We start from the raw sequence: 23,416 nt of genomic DNA on the forward strand, positions 1-23,416 counted from the left end.
AATTGTAAAATCAAAGAACACAGATGTTTTAAGTATCAAAGTGCTTTTCACACACACACACACATACACTCACACACTATGAGTATGACTGCAAACATGAATTTGTACTTGTATTACAGAACCTGATCTGAAAGAAAGGACAACAGCAAATTATTCATGCAAGCTTGCTGTATTAACGATTTCTTTATCCATTTAATAAAACACTGAATTAAATGATAACAACGTATGTAAGTGTTTGTGTGAATGTCTATGTGTATATGGACGGACACTGATTAAACCTGAGACTCATCGATTACCCAGGTGAGTGTAAAAGAGGGAGAGAGAGGGAACTTTAAGGTGGGTGCATGGGGACGGACATGTAGTAACAGATATATGTTTTAATCTGTAATCTTAACACATGTGCCTAAAATTAGGAACAATGCCATTCCACCACAAATACTGTCAGTCTGACAAAAACGCCCAGTGACACTGAACCCCTATCCCTTACAGAACACATCTGTATTTATATACGGCTTGTGTGTGTCTGTCTGTCTGTCTCTCTGTGTCTCTTCGCGATGCACGGCCAAAGTTCTCGATGGATCTGCTTCAAATTTGGTGGGCATCTTCAGGTGCATTTCTCTAACCTTCAGTCATCGGTTAGTGGTTCTAATAACCTTTAAAACAGCATGGTCTGGTCTTTTAAAAAGGAGGGGGTCTTAAAAGGTAGGTAATTTAACAGAGGATATATGGATTGAAAATCTGAAAAACTAAGTTTGTTTATTAAAAGGGTGGAGGTCTTTTATTGTGGTGTCTATAAAGGGTGTTCAACTGTATGATTTTTATTCAGGACAAGGTGGAAGCGATCGTCCTGAACAGTGCAGCGGCCGTGGCTGACCCCGGTGGTGTGGCCAGTCTGTGGAACTCTGTGAAGGACAAGATGTTCTCGCTGGCCAGCAGAGAGAAGGAGCTGGGTCTGGGAGAAAAGGTAGGACTCTCATTTGTTTTGGCCTGTTAGAATGCAAAACTTCAGGCTGAAATGCTGTTCAGAAGTATATGTACGTTTGTGTGCACATTCACACAGACTGACAGAGACACAGATGATGGTACAGACAGACTGACATGCACGCACATACACACACACACGTACGCATGCGCACACAGACACTCTCTCTCTCTCTCTCTCTCTCTCTCTCTCTCTCTCTCTCTCTCTCTCTCTCTCTCTCTCTCTCTCTCTCTCTCTCTCTCTCTCTCTCTCTCTCTCTCTCATACAAGGGTGCAGGGGCATTAGTGCAGGTTCATGAATGAAATTGAAAAGGTTCAACTTGGCATTTTAATCGTGAATAGAATTTTGATTTGTATTTTGGAGAATTATGTGAATAATCAATTCACAGTGCATGGAGCTGACATGTGAAGCATTATTTTTTTCTCTGATTATTTGCTGAATTTGTTTTCAGGGTACAACCACTTACTTCTCTGCCAACTGTGACCAGCGGGATGCAGAGATTTCACAGGAGTTTATGGTTTCCAAGGTAATATTAACAAGTTTTCATTCACAAACAATGTGGCCTTTCTGTCACATAATATCTTGTGGTTTCAATTTAACGGCACTGAAAAGAAAAAAAGAGGTAGAAGAGCAGGAAGGAATAAGGCTCTTTTTTAAATTATGATTATTATTCTTTCCTTTTTTGTGTGGGGGGGGGGGGGGGGTGGGGGGGGGGGGGGGGGGGGGGGGAATGCTGGGTCTGAAATGCTCTCAGAAAAAAGATCTTACAAGAGTGGGACTCTTAGAATCTAGGCACACTGTGGGTCTCATTGAGAGAAAAAATCATTTTGAAAGGGAGGAAGTATTTGATTGGCAAGTCTTAAAACAGAATACACTGAGTAAGTTTTGAAAGCCTTCTGATGTTACAGCTTTTTTGCCTGGTCAGTATCTACAAATAAAACTAAAAATAGATTTAGGAACTCAAGGTTTAAAAAAAAGGGGGGGGTGTCTTAAAACAGTCAGTTTTCAAAAGAGGTTTTACTGTATCCACATTGTGGGATCAGAATTTCAGGTCAAGTTGATTATTTTTTAAATTACTGTCTCATGCAGGATCTGTCGCCATACAACACTCGCCTGTTCAAGAAAGAAGATCCCTCCAAACCTCTGCCATCTTATGAATTGAGGCTTGCATCTGCCTTAACACAAGGTACGTGGTCTGCTGCTTTTTCACCTTTATTGGGATAATTATAAAGAAACACCTCTCGTAAACCGTTTCGTAAAATATTATTACAAAACTAAACTGAAATGACAAAATTCAGTTTAAGGTGTGATACTTTCGTGCAGTGGTTTCTCAAAAAGAAGATGATATAGTGTTGTATTTTGTTTTGATTTATCAGAAAGAAAATAAACTTTAGCTCACGCTACAAAAACAAGAACGATTGTAATACAGAGATTTACCTTTATGCATGTCGCATGAATATAAATCATTGTAGACCTGAAAAAAACATAGACATACGACCTGACTCTGAGGCTTTTAAAACTGCAGCAGCTACTTTTTGATTGTCAGTTTGTTTCCAGGTCACTAATTAAAAAAGTAAAGACTGTAATTTGCATGAAAACATATTGCACGTTGGCGGAAGATGCTTATGAGGGCACACGAATCTGAGCCACTTGATATTCGGATAATAACAATGTGCATTCTTCTTTGTGCAGAAGGGGAGGTGCCAGGGTTTGAAGGGAAGAAGATCCTTGGCCCTCACCAGTTCACGCCAAAAGATGTTGCTGGCCCTATGACCTTTCAGGTCACCAGGGGAGACTACTCGAAACTGCTGGAGATGGTCAATCAGAATCTTGACAAAGCTGCTGTAAGTTGTTTGTTATATGCCTTGTGGTAGAGTATCACCAAATACATTTCTTAGTTTAACTTTTCTGTTTTAAGAAAGATTGCATGATTTTTTTGATTTTTTTTTTCATGGAATAGACAATGTTCAGAAGTAACTCTGTATGGGTTGTGAAAGAGTAAATACAGAGTTATTTTCAGAATTAGTCTCTTCAGTCTAGTTTTGATTTTTATGGTTCATTTCGCTGCTTTCAAATTCCAGGAGAACGCAGCCAATGACAATGAGCGACAGATGCTGCAGAAGTACAGGGAGAGTTTCCAGACAGGTTCCATCCCAGCTCACAAAGACGGTTCTCGCTTTTGGATTCGCAACAAGGGACCCATTGTTGAAACGTGAGGCTTACTTGTCTGGAAAGTACAGGGTGACACGAAAAAAACAGATCCCACCAAAAGTTTAATATTTTCTGAAATAATCAGCCGATTCTTTTATTTTTTCAGGTGAGCCAAGCTGAAATGATGTTCTAACAGCCCACCAAGTTTGAGCTTCAAGATGTCATGGACAACGGAGCATAAGACATTTATAGTCGAGGCCTATTTTCGGTCGAATTCTATCCACGCTGCTCAACTGGAATTCAAAAGACAGTTTGGACGTAGAGACTTTCCTGTTAAATCAGTTATCTATGGATGGAGGGATAAGTTCAGAGACCATGGGACTGTCAATAACCTCAATAGTAAAAACCCTAACAGGGGATCCCACTCTGGTCGACCTAAATCAGCAAGGACACCGAGGAATATTGATTCAGTCAGAGAGTCTGTTGTGCGCAGCCCGAGCAAATCTGTTCGCCGGCGAAAATAGGCCTCGACTATAAATGTCTTATGCTCCGTTGTCCATGACATCTTGAAGCTCAAACTTGGTGGGCTGTTAGAACATCATTTCAGCTTGGCTCACCTGAAAAAATAAAAGAATCGGCTGATTATTTCAGAAAATATTAAACTTTTGGTGGGATCTGTTTTTTTCGTGTCACCCTGTATATAGTTCTTTCCAGCTAATAGTATAGGGACCCATTGTTGAAACGTGAGGCTTACTTGTCTGGAAAGTATATAGTTCTTTCCAGCTAATAGTATAGGGACCCATTGTTGAAACGTGAGGCTTACTTGTCTGGAAAGTATATAGTTCTTTCCAGCTAATAGTATAGGGACCCATTGTTGAAACGTGAGGCTTACTTGTCTGGAAAGTATATAGTTCTTTCCAGCTAATAGTATAGGGACCCATTGTTGAAACGTGAGGCTTACTTGTCTGGAAAGTATATAGTTCTTTCCAGCTAATAGTATAGGGACCCATTGTTGAAACGTGAGGCTTACTTGTCTGGAAAGTATATAGTTCTTTCCAGCTAATAGTATAGGGACCCATTGTTGAAACGTGAGGCTTACTTGTCTGGAAAGTATATAGTTCTTTCCAGCTAATAGTATAGGGACCCATTGTTGAAACGTGAGGCTTACTTGTCTGGAAAGTATATAGTTCTTTCCAGCTAATAGTATAGGGACCCATTGTTGAAACGTGAGGCTTACTTGTCTGGAAAGTATATAGTTCTTTCCAGCTAATAGTATAGGGACCCATTGTTGAAACGTGAGGCTTACTTGTCTGGAAAGTATATAGTTCTTTCCAGCTAATAGTATAGGGACCCATTGTTGAAACGTGAGGCTTACTTGTCTGGAAAGTATATAGTTCTTTCCAGCTAATAGTATAGGGACCCATTGTTGAAACGTGAGGCTTACTTGTCTGGAAAGTATATAGTTCTTTCCAGCTAATAGTATAGGGACCCATTGTTGAAACGTGAGGCTTACTTGTCTGGAAAGCATATAGTTCTTTCCAGCTAATAGTATAGGGACCCATTGTTGAAACGTGAGGCTTACTTGTCTGGAAAAGTATATAGTTCTTTCCAGCTAATAGTATAGGGACCCATTGTTGAAACGTGAGGCTTACTTGTCTGGAAAGTATATAGTTCTTTCCAGCTAATAGTATAGGGACCCATTGTTGAAACGTGAGGCTTACTTGTCTGGAAAGTATATAGTTCTTTCCAGCTAATAGTATAGGGACCCATTGTTGAAACGTGAGGCTTACTTGTCTGGAAAGTATATAGTTCTTTCCAGCTAATAGTATAGGGACCCATTGTTGAAACGTGAGGCTTACTTGTCTGGAAAGTATATAGTTCTTTCCAGCTAATAGTATAGGGACCCATTGTTGAAACGTGAGGCTTACTTGTCTGGAAAGTATATAGTTCTTTCCAGCTAATAGTATAGGGACCCATTGTTGAAACGTGAGGCTTACTTGTCTGGAAAGCATATAGTTCTTTCCAGCTAATAGTATAGGGACCCATTGTTGAAACGTGAGGCTTTCTTGTCTGGAAAGTATATAGTTCTTTCCAGCTAATAGTATAGGGACCCATTGTTGAAACGTGAGGCTTTCTTGTCTGGAAAGTATATAGTTCTTTCCAGCTAATAGTATAGGGACCCATTGTTGAAACGTGAGGCTTACGTGTCTGGAAAGTATATAGTTCTTTCCAGCTAATAGTATAGGGACCCATTGTTGAAACGTGAGGCTTACTTGTCTGGAAAGTATATAGTTCTTTCCAGCTAATAGTATAGGGACCCATTGTTGAAACGTGAGGCTTTCTTGTCTGGAAAGTATATAGTTCTTTCCAGCTAATAGTATAGGGACCCATTGTTGAAACGTGAGGCTTTCTTGTCTGGAAAGTATATAGTTCTTTCCAGCTAATAGTATAGGGACCCATTGTTGAAACGTGAGGCTTACTTGTCTGGAAAGTATATAGTTCTTTCCAGCTAATAGTATAGGGACCCATTGTTGAAACGTGAGGCTTACTTGTCTGGAAAGTATATAGTTCTTTCCAGCTAATAGTATAGGGACCCATTGTTGAAACGTGAGGCTTTCTTGTCTGGAAAGTATATAGTTCTTTCCAGCTAATAGTATAGGGACCCATTGTTGAAACGTGAGGCTTTCTTGTCTGGAAAGTATATAGTTCTTTCCAGCTAATAGTATAGGGACCCATTGTTGAAACGTGAGGCTTACTTGTCTGGAAAGTATATAGTTCTTTCCAGCTAATAGTATAGGGACCCATTGTTGAAACGTGAGGCTTACTTGTCTGGAAAGTATATAGTTCTTTCCAGCTAATAGTATAGGGACCCATTGTTGAAACGTGAGGCTTACTTGTCTGGAAAGTATTTAGTTCTTTCCAGCTAATAGTATAGGGACCCATTGTTGAAACGTGAGGCTTACTTGTCTGGAAAGTATATAGTTCTTTCCAGCTAATAGTAAAGTAGGCAGCTGGTACATGCAGCTGGTAGTGTGAGGTAAAGTTTCTATAAAAGTGGAGATAATTGTTGTTGTTTTTTTCCCCCACTTTCTTCTTGTCTATGAATATAAATGTTGTCTATGTGAATAAAATAATGCTGTTAGTGTTACAGATCATTAGGGGGAACAATTATATTTGTAAAATTAAAGAAGACAGGAGTAGATTTTGTCAATTTGATTGAAATACTATACGTTGTTTGTATTTTTGACCAAAATATGACATTTAGATCGAGACAGTCAGTGTTCCTCCGAGACCACGCTAGTGGTCGAGGTGAACAATGACTGTCGAGATCTGTGTAAAATGTCATGTTTTGGTCAAAAATACAAATAACATTTATGTATCGATCGATTCTGGTTAGAATTCCATTTAGTTTTTATGATTGAACACACACAAACATGCACTATTTTGTAGTCTCGGCTGGCCGCCTAAATATGAAGTTTTGTTGGCCTCTGACATCACATGGCTCAAAGAAGGGAAATCCAGTGTTCAATCGATACACATTCTTTTAAACAGCAGTTTTAACTTGTTTGTTATTTACCGTACTTTCCGAGTCATAAGGCGCGACTTTTTTCCTCGAGTTCGACCCCTGCGTCTTGTATAACGAAGCGCCTAATCCGTGTATGAAATACGAAAAAAATCAAAGAGACCGCTTGAGTACCAGTCAAACAACTTGTGATAATGCATGTTTCAGCTACTAGGTACTGCCCTGCCTTTGATCTGGCCGCACACACAGATTTCCACTCTGTTAAACTCGGTCACTGACCCCGATGCAGGAAGTGTTTCCTCTCTCAGGTATGACAGGGGAACCACCTCTCATGGCAAAAACTGGGTCATTGACCCCTGGGAAGAAGGTCGTGTCTTTTAACAAGGCCACCCAGCTATCACAATGCCTTTGATCTGGCCGCACACACAGAGCACACATAGTTTCACCCAGTTAAAGTCGGTCACTGACCCCGATGCAGGAAGTGTTTCCTCTCTCAAATATGACAGGGGAACCACCTCTCATGGCAAAAACTGGGTCATTTTGGTGCGCCCTATCGGCCCCCTGTGTCCAATGGGTTACTGGATTACAATTTTTTTTTAAAAGAAGGGGGTGCGTCTTAGATAACGATCAAGCGCCTTGTCACCCGGAAAGTACGGTATTTATTTATCTGTTTACTGAACTCTATTTTTACTTTGCAGCTACATTGGCTTCATTGAGTCCTACAGGGATCCCACTGGCATGCGAGGGGAGTTTGAAGGTAAGACACAGGGTAGAATCATGAAGCTGGCTAGTGTCCTTGGACCTCACCAAGATATCTGTCATGGGCTCATTAAGTGTCAAACAAAGAATTGGAAAGAACAACAGTAATCGCAGTGCTAGTAAAAGTCACGTTACATACACAGTTGCTTTTCAGGGATGGCAAATGTCTTTAACAATTCTGGCTGATCTCATTCCTAATACAGTGGAAGCTGTCCTGGCGATCACGTCTCCATAACGACCAAACTTTCTGGCTCACCTGCAGTAGCCTTATTTTATTCTATCTTTTCAACAGGAAAAAAAGTCTAAAGCTTCCATAGAAAACATTCATCTCCCTCTTGTTTTGCACTAGAAACAACACGCCTACATTACATCGCAAGCCTACAGCTTCCACAATAAACATTACATCTCAAGCCTACAGCTTCCACAATAAACATTACATCTCAAGCCGAATGCTTCCATAGTAAACATTGTATCTCCCTCTGTTTGCAAAAAAAAGAAAGAAAAAGCCTTTTGCTTCCATAATAAACATGTTACATTACATCTCCCTCTTTCAGGGATGCTACTCTTCCGTCTAGGACGGAAAATCCCCAAAGACGGAAAATTCAGTTTTTTTGAAAATCTGAAGAAGAAAAAAATGGAACGGTAGTGCCAAAACTGGTTTTGGCTTTGTCTTCTTCTTCTTCTTCTGCGTTCGTGGGCTGAAACTCCCACGTACACTCGTGTTTTTGCACGAGTGGAATTTTACGTGTATGATCGTTTTTACCCTGCCATTTAGGCAGCCATACGCCGCTTTCGGAGGAAGCATGCTGGGTATTTTCGTGTTTCTATAACCCACCGAACTCTGACATGGATTACAGGATCTTTTACGTGCGCACTTGGTCTTGTGCTTGCGTGTACACACGAAGGGGGATAAGCCACTAGCAGGTCTGCACATAAGTTGACCTGGGAGATCGGAAAAATCTCCACACTTAACCCACCAGGCGGCCGCAGCCGGGATTCGAACCCTCGACCTTCCGATTAAGAGGCCGACGTCTTACCACCCCGCCACAGCGCCCGACCTTTGCTTGAAGGAAACAGAAATGCGCCGACAGAAGTACCCCGTGCGTGTAAACCTCTTAGGCAGTGTTGAGTTTCACAACAAGGCCAGAGGCGGTGTTTTCGATTTTGTCATGCTTCATACTTCAATTTACTTTAAATCATTGTGTGATTTTCGTGACCGAAGATGTCTTTCATAGAGTACGGCGAATTGACGGAGAAAGTCGATTCGTCTGTTATAAACAAGTGGCGATGGGCCTGGCTCAACAAAACGGACAAGGATAAAAATGAGCACAAATTGTGGTGTGTCAAAGTCAATCGAGCTGGTGTTTGCTTTTGCAAAGTTTGCAACAGGAAAGATGAAATATGACACTGATGGTCGGTGATGTTTCCATAATAAACATGACATCTCCCTCTATTTAACAGAAAACAACTAGCCTTTAGCATTCACAATAAACATGACATCTCCCTCTTTTTGACAGGAAACAACTAGCCTTTAGCATTCACAATAAACAGGACATCTCCCTCTTTTTAACAGAAAACAACTAGTCTTTAGCATTCACAATAAACAGGACATCTCCCTCTTTTTAACAGGAAACAACTAGCCTTTAGCATTCACAATAAACAGGACATCTACCTCTTTTTAACAGGAAGCAACTAGCCTTTAGCATTTACAATAAACAGGACATCTCCCTCTTTTTTTAACAGGAAACAACTAGCCTTTAGCATTCACAATAAACAGGACATCTCCCTCTTTTTAACAGGAAACAACTAGCCTTTAGCATTCACAATAAACAGGACATCTCCCTCTTTTTAACAGGAAACAACTAGCCTTTAGCATTCACAATAAACAGGACATCTCCCTCTTTTTAACAGGAAACAACTAGCCTTTAGCATTCACAATAAACAGGACATCTCCCTCTTTTTAACAGGAAACAACTAGCCTTTAGCATTCACAATAAACAGGACATCTCCCTCTTTTTAACAGTGTTCATGGCGGTGGTGAACAAAGCCAAGAGCGCCAAGTTTCAGGCACTGGTAGAGGGAGCAGAACACTTTCTGGCTCACCTGCCCATGCCCTCTTTTTATCTCTCTTTTTAAACAGGAAACAAGTCTACAGCTGTCATAATAAACATGACATCTCCCTTGTTTTGCACACAAAACAAAACGCCTCTAGCTTCCATAATAAACATTAAATCTCCCTCTTTTGTTTTGCTGGAAACAACAAGCCTATTGCGCCCAAAAGACATATTACATCTCCCTCTTATTTTACATAGGAAACAATAATCCTACAGCTTCCATGATAAACATTACATTCTATTTTTTGCACAGGGTTTGTGGCGGTTGTGAACAAAGCCATGAGCACCAAGTTCCAGGCCTTGGTGGAGGGAGCGGAACACTTCCTGGCTCACCTGCCCTGGCCCAGCGAGTATGAGAAGGACACTTTCCTCCGACCTGACTTCACCTCCCTTGACGTCCTGGCTTTTGGCGGCTCCGGAATTCCGGCTGGCATCAACATTCCGAACTGTGAGTCAGTAATGGGTGATGTTTGTGAATGACTGTCCTGGATTTTATAGGCTTTGGAAGAAGGTGCAACTCTTCTGCAGCCTCAAACCTCCTGGGAAATTTCTATTGATGACGTCAGTTAACAAATCTTTTCATATCAGGGTAAAAAACATAATTTTTTTCCAAGAGCTATACTCTTCTCTCCCTTGTGTTGGTCAATGTGTAACTCTTTTGGTGTTTGAGGAAAGTTTGATTGTATGTCATACCTGTCGAGTACTTTTGGCCTCTGACCATAGTAAATGGCATAAGAAACCATAGTTGGGGATCAAAAACCATAGTTAATGCGTGGATCAGGATGTGGTTAAACGCACAAATTCAACTTCTCACGCATACACACTAAACCAATCAGCAAACTAAAAGTAAAACACATAAATTCCTTTCTACACAAACTGCTCTTTATTTACCACTACATGTAATACATTTACACTGCACTCTTGTTCGTTCATTTTTTTTGTCACTTGTCACTTGTCACTTGTGTTCTTTGTTGTATTCATCTGTGCAAATCTTTGCTTTGTCAATCATGCTGCCAGTCACCTTAAAATCATGGCAGCATGCATCAGAGTTAATTTTGACCTGTAAGAAGGCAGTCAGTGTGTCAGCTCCCAGACTGTGATCCAGCACTTGAAGGTGTTGCAGGGTTTCACTGCCAAATGGAAATTTATTCAACATTTTCCTCACACAGGCCACGTAGAACTGGCGCACATCATGCCAGAACTTCTGTTGTGTGGCTGGTGCAAGCTCCTCCTCAGAAATGAATGAACGGCAGTCCATGCCAGCAAAAAAATAAAAAAAATAAAAATTATTTTTATTTTTTTAAATGCTGAAAATGCGTATGGTTTGAGGTATACGACATAGGACCCAAAAAACATCGAAAAAACGTAAGAATTACGCAGAATGCGTAGGACTTGACAGGTATGGTATGTTGTGAAGATGTGTGGCTACTTATGAGACACTTCGGTGGCATAGAACTGCTCATGGTGTTGACCGGCAAGATTCATAAAGCGCGACTACCGTTCGCAAGACCCAGGATGTGTAACAAAGATGCTACGGGACCTAAATCTACCATCTCTACAAGAGCGCAGAAAACAACAGCGACTCACCACTCTCTTCAAAATCATTGAGGGACATACCCCAGCAATACCTCCAGAAAACTTCCTGAAACCAATAGATAAAGAGAAGAGGAAAATACGGGCCAACACCTTTCCCGATTGCGTAGCAAGTAACATCGTCACCAAGTACTCTTACAACAACACCCGTGGCTACATCATTCCAGACGCCAGCACAGAGCAGTATCGACGCTCCTTTTTCGTGCAGACGGTGGCTGAGTGGAATGCACTAGACGAGCAGGTGGTCCAGGCAAAATCTGTTGCTGCTTTCTCAACAGCAATAAGCAGAGGTGCCACAAGCGGCCCTCTGCTCTAAAATCTAGAGAATCACTTTTAAACCAGCTTTTAAACATTTTAAATTAGGGAAGCTAAAATAAGAGGACTGGGGTCGGCGTGTATGTTGGGTGCTTTACGTCCCTCGTTACCCCCCAGCTCCTCAAACACCCAAACAATGATAGGAAATTGTATAGGTTATGGGGTGTCCTAAACTAGGGGTTACTTGAAGTAACATGTTAGATGTTTTTATGAGGACACACAGAAATTGATAGGTCCTTAGTTTGTTTTTAACGTATAGGCGGTGCGCTCTCACCCCCGTCGCGCAAATAACCTAAAAAGGTTCCAAGCGGCGTAAAATTCCTGATTCCTGAAAAATTCCTGATTCATGATAGTGTTACGTAACATTAGTAATTAACACAGAAAAAAAGAAAACCAACAGTTGACAAGGTCAGGTCTGTCTAAGTAAGTTGTTACCATAGCCTTGACCTTGTTTCATGTTTTAATTTGTCATTCATTGTACATTTCTGCAGAAAGCTTTTTGATTTTTGAAAAGCTTAAGGAGGCCAAACAAAAATGGTTGTCAAAAAATTAAAATTCTTTTCCCTTCCCCCCCCCCCCCCCCCCCCCCCCCCCCTCTTCTTCAGCAGACATATACCTGGTTGTTCAAGGTGAGTTATAAAGTTATTTCTGTTTTAGTTGTAACTTATGAGACTTATGGTTTCTGTTACGTTGCCAGATGATGATATCCGTCAGAATGAGGGCTTCAAGAACGTATCCCTGGGCAACGTGTTGACTGCTGGGTACAAGGACACCAAGATCACCTTCATGTCTGAAGAGGACAAGGTCAGGTCAAGGTCACATGCATGTAAAATGTTGAAAGGGATGTGGACTGTTTTAGCCGTTCCAGTGGGTTCAAACAGATTTCATATCATGCACTTTGTTGTTGTTGTGGTTGACTAAGGCGGTAGATAATGTACACACAAAATATGGGTCTTGCTCTCCTCTTTGCTTAAAAAGAATTCCGATAAACTGTCTGTCATAGACTGTCTGTCCATAAAGACTCTATCTTGTTTCATTTCATTTGGTGTTTTAGAATGCTAAATTTGCTCATCATGATTTTCATTCCATGCCTTCTTTTGTTATGTGTATACCTGGTTTGTCATCTTTTTGTTTTGTTTTTGTTTTTGAATCTATCTTGCTTTACTCAAACTGCTTATGTCTCTTCGACACCGATCCCCCCAAAGAAAAAAGAAAATAAACGAAAGAATTTTAAGCTTCTGTCATCCGTCGATCTTCTGTTCCTTGCTTTCAATTGAATGAATAAATATTAATGCAAATTTTGTTATAATATGTACACAGGTGCTGTACACCAAGTACAAGATCCCATCCTTCGAGGTGCAGGTGGGCCTGCATGAGTTGTTGGGACATGGCAGCGGCAAGCTCTTCAACAAGAAGGCTGACGGCACTCTGGACTTCGATATCGACACTGTCACCCACACCGAAACCAAGGAAAAGGTATGGAACTGGGAAATGTGGACAGTTACTTGGCAGTTTTTGTGTCTGAGAAAATTGACTTCTTTTTGAAAGGAAGATTGTCGCTCATAAACTTTATTTCTGTGTTATGAAATTGGAATTGGGGATTTTTATTCAGTAGTTGTTATGTTGAAGAGAAGCTGTCATTCATAAAGGATTACTTTATTCTCTGTACATGTGTAAGGGGGAGGGTGGGAAATAAGGGGGGGGTGAATATTCCTTTCATTTCCTTTCATCTTTCATTACTTTATTGTCCCATCGCTGGGAAATTCGGGTCGCTTCCTCCCAGTGGAAAGCTAGCAGCAACGGAGTCGCGCTACCCAGGTGTCTGCGTGTTTAGGTGTATTCAGCCACCTGCACTTATGGCAGAATGACCAAGGTCTTTTACGTGCCATTGTGATGACACGGGGGTGGGACATGGCTTCCGTCTCTGGGTCTGCACATAAAGTTGACCCGTGTCCGTCCCGGCCCGAATTCGAACCTGCGACCTTTCGATCACAAGTCCAGTGCTCTACCAACTGAGACTGGTTCCTCAAAGCTCTCATTTAGGGTTGTTGTCTGTGTATAGAGTAGTCCTGAAGAAGCCTCCATTGGTGAACATTTGATTTTGTTTTGTATGTGCTGTCCTTGTATTGGTGAGTACAGAATTCTTGTGTTTTTCAACTCGGTATAGTGTTTATCTCCCTTTGTTATTTGATCTTATATATGGTTTATATGTATTTGCCTGATGTGCACAATGTGAATGTTATACTTGTTGAGAAAAAAACTTGTTGTGGGTCCTTTGGGGTGGTCATAATAAGCAGGTTGTTGTTATCGAGAGGTGATCACCAGGGCAGGGCAGGTTGGACCTCATTAATATTATTATTGGTATTGTTTTAATGTTGCACACACAGATTACCAGCTGGTACATGCCAGGAGAGACGTGGGACTCCAAGTTCTCGTCAGTGGCTTCAACCTATGAGGAGTGTCGCGCTGAGTGTGTGGGCATCTACCTGTGTTTGCTGGCTGATGTGCTCAAGTGAGTTCACAGAGAGTTTGTCTTTTAAGGCACACTCCTTCCTGTGAAAACAGTCTGGCTCACCATCTCAGATCTGGCCAGGCGTTTACAATCAATCAATCAATATGAGGCTTATATCGCGCGTATTCCGTGGGTACAGTTCTAAACGCAGGGATTTATTTTTTTTATTTATTTTTTTTATTTTTTATTTTATGCAATTTATATTGCGCACATATTCAAGGCGCAGGGATTTATTTATGCTGTGTGAGATGGAATTTTTTTACACAATACATCACGCATTCACATCGGCCAGCAGATCGCAGCCATTTCGGCGCATATCCTACTTTTCGCGGCCTATTATTCCAAGTCACACGGGTATTTTGGTGGACATTTTTATCTATGCCTATACAATTTTGCCAGGAAAGACCCTTTTGTCAATCGTGGGATCTTTAACGTGCACACCCCAATGTAGTGTACACGAAGGGACCTCGGTTTTTCGTCTCATCCGAAAGACTAGCACTTGAACCCACCACCTAGGTTAGGAAAGGGGGGAGAAAATTGCTAACGCCCTGACTCAGGGTCGAACTCGCAACCTCTCATTTCCGAGCGCAAGTGCGTTACCACTCGGCCACCCAGTCCTTACATGGTATAAGACTATCCCTCCTTTTGGTCACATACCAAAAATGAACAGCCTGGGTGCTCTCAAGGCACAGTAGGCTTTTTTTTTTTTATCAAAATAATGTTGTAGACATTTAGAAATTCCTCATCGCAGGAAGCAATCCGGGTGTTGATTTTTGGTATGTGTCCAAAGGTATAGTCTTATCCCATGTGAAATCCTGGCCAGATCGGATATGATAAGACTTTGAAGAAAGAGTGTGCATTCAAAGAAATGAAGGTGTTAGGAAACGCTGCCGTTGCTGAACTCTTTGAGCAGGGGGTTTGGTTGAGTTTTTGCAGAACTAAAAGAAAAAACTTTCGCTGTTGTTTGGGCCCACTGTTACTTACTAGAAGATCCCTTTTGTGTGGAATACATAAATGTCTGAATCAAACATAAGCACAGTGAACATTAGAAGATTTCTTTTTGATAGGTCCAGTTGCATGAAGAAGAGATCAGAGATGTTCTTATTCATTTGGGATGTGGTGGTTGTACAGTCAAACCCGTCTATAACGACCACCCAAGGGACCGATCAAAATTGATCGTTATAGACAGGTGGTAGATATGGAAAGGGCAATGATATAGAAGAACAAGTCGCGTAAGGCGAAATTACTACATTTAGTCAAGCTGTGGAACTCGCAGAATGAAACTGAACGCACTGCATTTTTTCACAATGACCGTAGTCCGCCGCTTGTGCATAACGGAGTGAAACTGACGAGCCTGTTCAGCGCGGTAGTGGTTTCGCTGTGCTGCATAGCACGCTTTTCCGTACCTCTCTTCGTTTTAACTTTCTGAGCGTGTTTTTAATCCAAACATATCATATCTATATGTTTTTGGAATCAGGAACCGACAAGGAATAAGATGAAATTGTTTTTAAATCGATTTCGGAAATTTGATTTTGATCATAATTTTTATATTTTTAATTTTCAGAGCTTGTTTTTAATCCAAATACAACATGTTTATATGTTTTTGGAATCAGGAAATGATGCAGAATAAGATGAACGTAAATTTGGATCGTTTTATATAAAAAAAAATTATTACAATTTTCAGATTTTTAATGACCAAAGTCATTAATTAATTTTTAAGCCACCAAGCTGAAATGCAATACCAAAGTCCGGCCTTCGTCGAAGATTGCTTGGCCAAAATTTCAATCAATTTGATTGAAAAATGAGGGTGTGACAGTGCCGCCTCAACTTTTACAAAAAGCCGGATATGACGTTATCAAAAGTATTTATCGAAAAAAAGAAAAAAACGTCCGGGGATATCATTCCCAGGAACTCTCATGTCAAATTTCATGAAGATCGGTTCTGTAGTTTGGTCTGAATCGCTCTACACACACATACGCACAGACAGACAGACACACTCACACACACACACACTCACACACACACACACACACACACACACACACCACACACACACAAACACACACACACACACACACACACACACACACACACACACACACACACACACACACACACACACACACCACGACCCTCGTCTCGATTCCCCCTCTATGTTAAAACATTTAGTCAAAACTTGACTAAATGTAAAAACTGGTTTGGGATCCTTTGGAGTGGTTGTTGTGAGCAGGTGGTCACTTTCGAGTGGTGGTAGAAAGGGCAGGGTTGACTGTATTCGTCCCTTTGTGGTGTTGTGCAGGATCTTCGGGTTTGAGGGTGATGAGGGAGACGACATCATCTACGTCAACTGGCTGAACATGGCACGAGCTGGACTCATGGCTCTGGAGTTCTACTCCCCTGAGACCCGGCAGTGGCGACAGGTAGGGGTGTAAAAAGCGCAGTGTAACCCTGTAACATTAACTCTTTTACAGTCAGTGTATGACCAGCTCACTGATCCTTATTGGATCTGATTTACTTTTCTTCTTCTTCGTTCATGGGCTCAGGCTCCCACGTTCACTCATGTTTTTAGCACGAGTGGATTTTTACGTGTATGACCGTTTTTACCTTGCCATTCAAGCAGCATACGCCGCTTTCGGGGAAGGCTTGCTCGGTATTTTCTTGTTTCTATAACCCACCGAACTCTGACATGGATTACAGGATCTTTTCCGTGCGCACTTGGTCTTGTGTTTGCGTGTACACACGAAGAGGGTTAAGTAACTAGCAGGTCTGCACATAAGTGGACCTGGGAGATCGGAAAAATCTCTACTCTTAACCCACCAGGCGGCAGCTACCGGGATTCAAACTCACAACCTCCCGGTTTGGAGGCCGACGTCTTACCACCACCACTGCGCCCGTGATTTACTTTCAGTCCACCCCCTTTCCTCTCCCTAAGAGAAGGTAATATTCATCCAACCTTAATGTAGATACGAATGCTATGCCGTCTTCCATCTGGCTTTGTTTTTGTTTTTTTGTTTTTCAGAACAACCCCCCCACCCCTTCAGTTCGGTGTGTCCATTGTCATTTAGATGTCCCAATCATTTGTATGTGTCCTTACACAGCATAATGATCTTAGTAGTGAGTGTGTCTGCCTCTCACAAAATACATTTTTATAACATTTCTAAATAATCCATACAATCGTTCGCAATGGAAGTACCCAGAATCAAATCTGAAAACCTAATGGAAGAAATTTGTGACTTGTTTTTTTATTTATGCTTTGATTTCAAATTACAATCTATTGGGGTATACGATTCTGGCATATTTGCAAAGTAAACTTCCCTTTTGCATGTTGTATGACTGTTAAAATTATCACACCGAAATCGCGCAAGTAGACTTGTGGACTAGCTGTGTCCTGCTGTTGAGAATGACTATGGTATGTTTTTCACCATTGTGCAGACTCACATCAACGCTCGCTTCGTGATCCTATTGAGAATGACTATGGTGTGTTTTTGACTCACATGCGAAGCAAATGTGAGTCTATGTACTCACCCGAGTCGTTCGTCCGTCCGTCCTGGCGTCCGTCCGGAAAACTTTAACGTTGGATTTTCTTGGACACTATTAAGTCTATCAACACCTGATGTGGCCTGATGGTGTATGGTTACAAGATCTCAAAAAACATGTGCGGCAACTTGACCTCACTTCAAGTTCAAGGTCACAGGGGCCGTAATTGTTGTCTTAAAAACGACAATTGTTCACATTTTCGCATTTTCTCTGAAGTTTTTGAGATTTAATACCTCACCTATATATGATATATAGGGCAAAGTAAGCCCCATCTTTTGATACCAGTTTGGTTTACCTTGCTTCAAGGTCAAGGTCACAGGAGCTCTTCAAAGTTCCGTCCTGGCGTCCGTCCGGAAAACTTTAACGTTGGATTTTCTTGGACACTATTAAGTCTATCAACACCTGATGTGGCCTGATGGTGTATGGTTACAAGATCTCAAAAAACATGTGCGGCAACTTGACCTCACTTCAAGTTCAAGGTCACAGGGGCCGTAATTGTTGTCTTAAAAACGACCATTTTTCACATTTTCGCATTTTTTTCTGAAGTTATCGAGAATGGCAACCTTAGCTATGTATGCTATACAGGGCAATGTAAGCCCTATCTTTGGACACCAGTTTGGTTGACCTTGCTTCAAGGTCAAGGTCGCAAGGGTCCTTTAAAGTTGGATTGTATACATATTTTGAAGTGACCTTGACCCTGAACTATGGAAGATAACTGTTTCAAACTTAAAAATTATGTGGGGCACATGTTATGCTTTCATCATGAGACACATTTGGTCACATATGATCAAGGTCAAGGTCACTTTGACCCTTATGAAATGTGACCAAAATAAGGTAGTGAACCACTAAAAGTGACCATATCTCATGGTAGAAAGAGCCAATAAGCACCATTGTACTTCCTATGTCTTGAATTAACAGCTTTGTGTTGCATGACCTTGGATGACCTTGACCTTGGGTCAAGGTCACATGTATTTTGGTAGGAAAAATGTGTAAAGCAGTTCTTAGTGTATGATGTCATTGCTAGGTTTAGTTATTTGACCTTGACCCTGAAGGTCAAGGTCATGTAAAGGTCAAGGTCAAGCATGTGAGTCGTATGGGCTTTGCCCTTCTTGTTCACCATTGTGCAGACTCACATGAACGCTCGCTTTGTGATCCTATTGAGAATGACTATGGTGTGTTTTTCACCATTGTGCAGGCTCACATGAACGCTCGCTTTGTGGTCCTATTGAGAATGACTATGGTGTGTTTTTCACCGTTGTGCAGGCTCACATGAACGCTCGCTTTGTGATCCTGCGAGTGATGCTGGAGGCGGGGGAGGGGCTGGTGTCCATTGAGCAGACCACAGGGGACGACGGTCAGCCAGATCTCCGGGTCAAACTGGACCGGGCCAAAATCATCCCTGTGGGCAAGCCTGCCATCGGAAACTTCTTGCGAAAGCTACAGGTTTGACATAATTAAGAAAAATTGGAACGTTGTACATTCAGGAAGATATATGTTTACATGTGCGAGATGTCAAATGGGAAATCAGGTGTCATATTATATGCATGAAATATGAAGACGTCAATTTTCAAATATGAAAGATCAAATTAAAATCAAGGCAGCGCTTTGCAGGTAGCAAATGTCAGGTTAGGAGCAAGGTACTACGTGACAATAATAATAATAATAATAATAATAATAATAAATGAGCATTTATATAGCGCAACATCATAACTTTACAATTATGCTCTTTGCGCTTGACACATTTAAAATTAAAACACAGTTGTACAAACATTTACATCTATATTCATAGTCAACAATGCTTAATTAAAAGCATACACCATCAAACATACATTACCAAAAATTCTTCCACTAACTAAGTGATAAAAACATGAATAAAATAGGTAGTGAAAACAAGGAAATACCAGCTGAATACCCTTAATCAAACAAAACATGTTATCAACAATACTGAAAACAGGCCTAGAATGCGATGCCATGTAAAAAGTAAGGTGGAAAGGAGAAGATGGAAAATTCCAGACTTGAAATATGCACACATAAAATGTCAAGATATTCACTTGTTTTAGACAGGATCTGTGTGTGTGTGTGTGTGTGTGTGTGTGTGTGTGTGTGTGTGTGTGTGTGTTGTGTTGTGGTGTGTTGTGGTTTGGTGTGGTGTGTTGTGGTGTGGTGTGTGTGTGTGTGTGTGTGTGTGTGAGGGATAGAGAGGGCACTTTTTCTTTTAATGAAATATATATATTTTTTTTTTAATCCGGAATTGCTTGTCTGTAACCAGAAGCCAGCCTTTTAAAAAATCTTGCCCAGTTGAGACACATTTCACCTTGGTGTATTTAAATGTTTGTTTGGTGTACACCCATCTATTTGTGATAAGAAACATACTTGTATTGGAAAGAAACACAAACATTTGACAATCTTGTGCAGGTGTACAAGAGCACAGCTGACGTGGAAGCCGGCAAGACCATGTACGAGTTTTACTCTGACGTCAACGACAGCCACGAGCCTCACTTCCGCAGTCTGCGCTCCATCGTGCTGGCCAGGAAGCAGCCACGTCGCATGTTTGTGCAACAACACACCACAGAGAAAGGTATAATGATGGAATGGGTTACACATCTTTGTGTTATAAAGTATACAGTGGAACCTCCCTCTTAAGAACACACCTTGCCCCTTTTGAGACTTTTTCTTCTTCATATTTTCTCTTCATAACTTCTGTCAATTTACTTCCATTTTCAGACTCTCATGCACAACTACTGATGCTGTGATGCTATTTTCAGGTGGCCAGGTGAGCTTAAAGTCCTATGAGCCCACTGCAGGGGGACTCATCCAGTCGTTTGTTGACCGTTTCCCATCGCCTGATCTCGACGCCATCATGCAGGGACTGTGGGAAAAGGATCAGCCCTACTTCTAAACTTCTTTACAAGTTGGGAAGACAGTAAACTTGAACCACATGATTTTGCTGGGGAAGATTCTGATTTCTTGATTTCTTTCATCAAGTGACCATGCCTCTCTTTGCCTTCAAGCGTGTGTATTGAAACACTGACTTTATAGGTCAAAAGGAGTTAGTCTAAAGTGACTGTGAAATCTGAACATTTTTTGGCTCTGCTTTTTTTTGCGGAAAATAATTGCTTATTTCTCTTGTTGGTAAGTGTGATTTTTATGGACTTTGAAAATCTTTTCATCTGAAATCTGATAGGGTATTACATGTACTAAGATGGGGAGAATTTTGTGCCACTGTCGATAATTAAGATCACCGAAATTGCATGTATCTGTGAATTCAATTTATATTATTGTTGATGGTTGTGTTCATTCATTCAGAAGCAGCTGCTGTTTACTACCCTTTTGTACTGTTTTATACAGAATGTCCAAGTAAATGGAATGAGCTTTTCAGTCATTTATCTTGATGTGAATATGCTGTGGGGTTAAAAATGTCTTACTGCTTAGTTTTGGACTCAGAGTGACACTTTCAGTGACAAATACAATCTCGTACAGCATTAATATTAGCACTGTGAGGAAAAGGCTTTGTTTTTCACGGTAAAAAGTCTAGGCACATATGTCATTACCTTATAGTTGCTGTGAAAGAAACTAGGGCTAGCTAGAGGTGTGCATATTCATAGGTGTATTTTGACGGTTTGAGAACAGGTGCAGATTTTGCAGTTGTCTTGAATCGGCCCAGAATAGGCTCTCATTATTTTTACATATATCTGTATTAAAAATGTACAGAATTAATATATTTCAGAAAATAGATAACTGACTTTGTGCAATCAAAAAAATACAAATACAGCTCTGTGCAATTAGAAACAGCACATATTCAGCTGCGTGACTATGTGCAATCCAAAAATCAAAGAAAATGCAGGTTTAGTTCTCAATATCATGTTTTTGTGAAACACTGCAAGACAGCGTTCAAGGCTTGGAATCATTGTATATTTTTTATCTCAAACTGAATCTCTCTAGCTGTGCATTGTAGTTTGGTTTTCTTTTTCCTCTGCTTATCTGAATTATTGTCCTGTTCTTTTCTTCTCTTTTATATTTTTCTTTTCTTTTCTTTTTGGTAGAACTTTTCCTTACCCCTTGACTGCCTTAGGACGGGTATACCCGTCCTGCACTTGTGCATTATTTCCATGATTAGATACTAAAAACAGATTCTTGGTTGAATTTCCTTTAAAAATAACATAGGTTTTACTTTCCTACCTACTGCCAGTTTGGAGCTAGAATTTTTTGTGAATTATTACACCCCGAACTCCAATATTCCCTGGCAGTCAGGAAGTTTTGATTGGCAGCGAAAGGGTTAAGAAATGGAAAGGTAGGGCATTAAGTGTGTGTACTTTGAGTGTGGATGTGTGTTTTTTGGTATCTGGGAAAGGGATCTTACTTCATAATTTATTATGTCATTTAATTACTGTCTGAAATCCTTTATACAAAATACAATCTGCAGGAGTCCGGAAGTCAAAAAAATAATTCTTAACGCAAAATGCATTTCCTCTTTGGTTACTAGGATGGATGAAAATAGAACCAGTTTGACCTGGAACAGACAAGACTTGAAGGCAACAATGGAAATATATATTTGAATCAGTGCTCTTGGGAGTATTGAGCTGTTACTCTACCAAATATGGACGATAAGGCAGCACATGAGCTTTCAGTAAGTCAAAGGAAGTAAACAGGCTGCAGTAAGGCAGGATTTGTACATGATTGTATCCCTTTGGCTTACAGAAAAGCAGCAGTATTGGAGTTTTGTTCCGCAGTATTTTCAGTTCAGTCAGTTTCAGTTATGCCTTTTCCCCCCGCGGGTTAGGGGGAAGAATTTACCCGATGCTCCCCAGCATGTCGTAAGAGGCGACTAACGGATTCTGTTTCTCTTTTTACCCTTGTTAAGTGTTTCTTGTATAGAATATAGTCAATTTTTGTCAAAGATTTTAGTCAAGCAGTATGTAAGAAATGTTAACTCCTTTGTACTGGAAACTTGCATTCTCCCAGTAAGGTAATACATTGTACTACGTTGCAAGCCCCTGGAGCAAATTTTTGATTAGTGCTTTTGTGAACAAGAAACAATTGACAAGTGGCTCTATCCCATCTCCCCCCTTTCCCCGTCGCGATATAACCATCGTGGTTGAAAACGACGTTAAACACCAAATAAAGAAAGAAAGAAAGTTGTTAGCCCTTCGCACAACCCCCAACCTGGAGGGCCAGGGTGTATACTTACTTAGTCTGGCCCCATTCACCTCAGACCTGTCCAGCGTGGTTACACCTGCCAGGAGCACTATGAAGGCTCCGGCCGGCATAGCTCTTTGGATCATCAGGGCACACAAGCTGCTACGCCACGGCAAGGCATATACACCAGTAGCAGCCGCAGTATTTTGTTGAAGCGTAATTTTACATGTGTTGAAGATGTTAGATATAAGAGATCTGTGTAGTGTTAGTGTTAAGCAAGCAGAAACATCAAATTGCAAATATTTCTTCAGTTTTTCCCCATTTCATTTAGCTGTGAGGTAAATTTGATCGGAGGTTTACATTATACTGTTTCGTGACAAACAGAGTGTTGAAAACAAGCATTTTGTGTCTCTTTTCTCTGCTCTGGAAATGTTTCTTTACACATGCGAAGTCATGCATTTAAAGAAATACAGCTTTTTGTCAGAAAAAAAATTGAATGTGAAGGTTCTGTTATATGTGTGTGTGTGTTTCTGTGTGTGTGTGTCTCAGAGATCATGTATCCAGATTCTCGTTCATAATCGAACACACTCAGGTGTACAATCAAGAAAATATTGTATCAACAAACAAAAATCTGTATTGAAGATATCTTGGCTTTTATATTTATACAAAGAAACGGTTTGGTATTCTGTTATTAAAAAAAAACAAAGAAAACAAGAACACCCTTCATTGCCCAGGTCACCCATCCACTCAAACACATGCGAACAATCAACAGCCTGGCTGGTTCATGTGCACAG

At 40.8% G+C, this 23,416-nt stretch overlaps 1 protein-coding gene across 5 annotated transcripts in view; it reads left to right on the forward strand.

Moving 5' to 3' along the window:
* The window catches only part of LOC138953812 (dipeptidyl peptidase 3-like), a 37,201-nt gene extending 14,181 nt beyond the window's left edge, over nt 1-23,020 (forward strand). For all 5 annotated transcript variants that reach the window (XM_070325751.1, XM_070325752.1, XM_070325755.1 and 2 more), the window contains exons 5-18: nt 827-964; nt 1,434-1,508; nt 2,072-2,168; nt 2,675-2,826; nt 3,064-3,194; nt 7,355-7,413; nt 9,783-9,977; nt 12,135-12,241; nt 12,758-12,913; nt 13,825-13,949; nt 16,249-16,369; nt 18,750-18,929; nt 19,902-20,064; nt 20,252-23,020. In XM_070325751.1, coding sequence (XP_070181852.1) covers nt 827-964; nt 1,434-1,508; nt 2,072-2,168; nt 2,675-2,826; nt 3,064-3,194; nt 7,355-7,413; nt 9,783-9,977; nt 12,135-12,241; nt 12,758-12,913; nt 13,825-13,949; nt 16,249-16,369; nt 18,750-18,929; nt 19,902-20,064; nt 20,252-20,385 — 1,833 coding nt within the window. In that variant the 3' untranslated portion in view covers nt 20,386-23,020. The remainder of the gene's footprint in view (nt 1-826; nt 965-1,433; nt 1,509-2,071; nt 2,169-2,674; nt 2,827-3,063; nt 3,195-7,354; nt 7,414-9,782; nt 9,978-12,134; nt 12,242-12,757; nt 12,914-13,824; nt 13,950-16,248; nt 16,370-18,749; nt 18,930-19,901; nt 20,065-20,251) is intronic.
* Nucleotides 23,021-23,416: the final 396 nt, after the last annotated feature.

Source organism: Littorina saxatilis, linkage group LG17 (assembly GCF_037325665.1).
Source record: "Littorina saxatilis isolate snail1 linkage group LG17, US_GU_Lsax_2.0, whole genome shotgun sequence".
NCBI lineage: Eukaryota > Metazoa > Mollusca > Gastropoda > Littorinimorpha > Littorinidae > Littorina > Littorina saxatilis.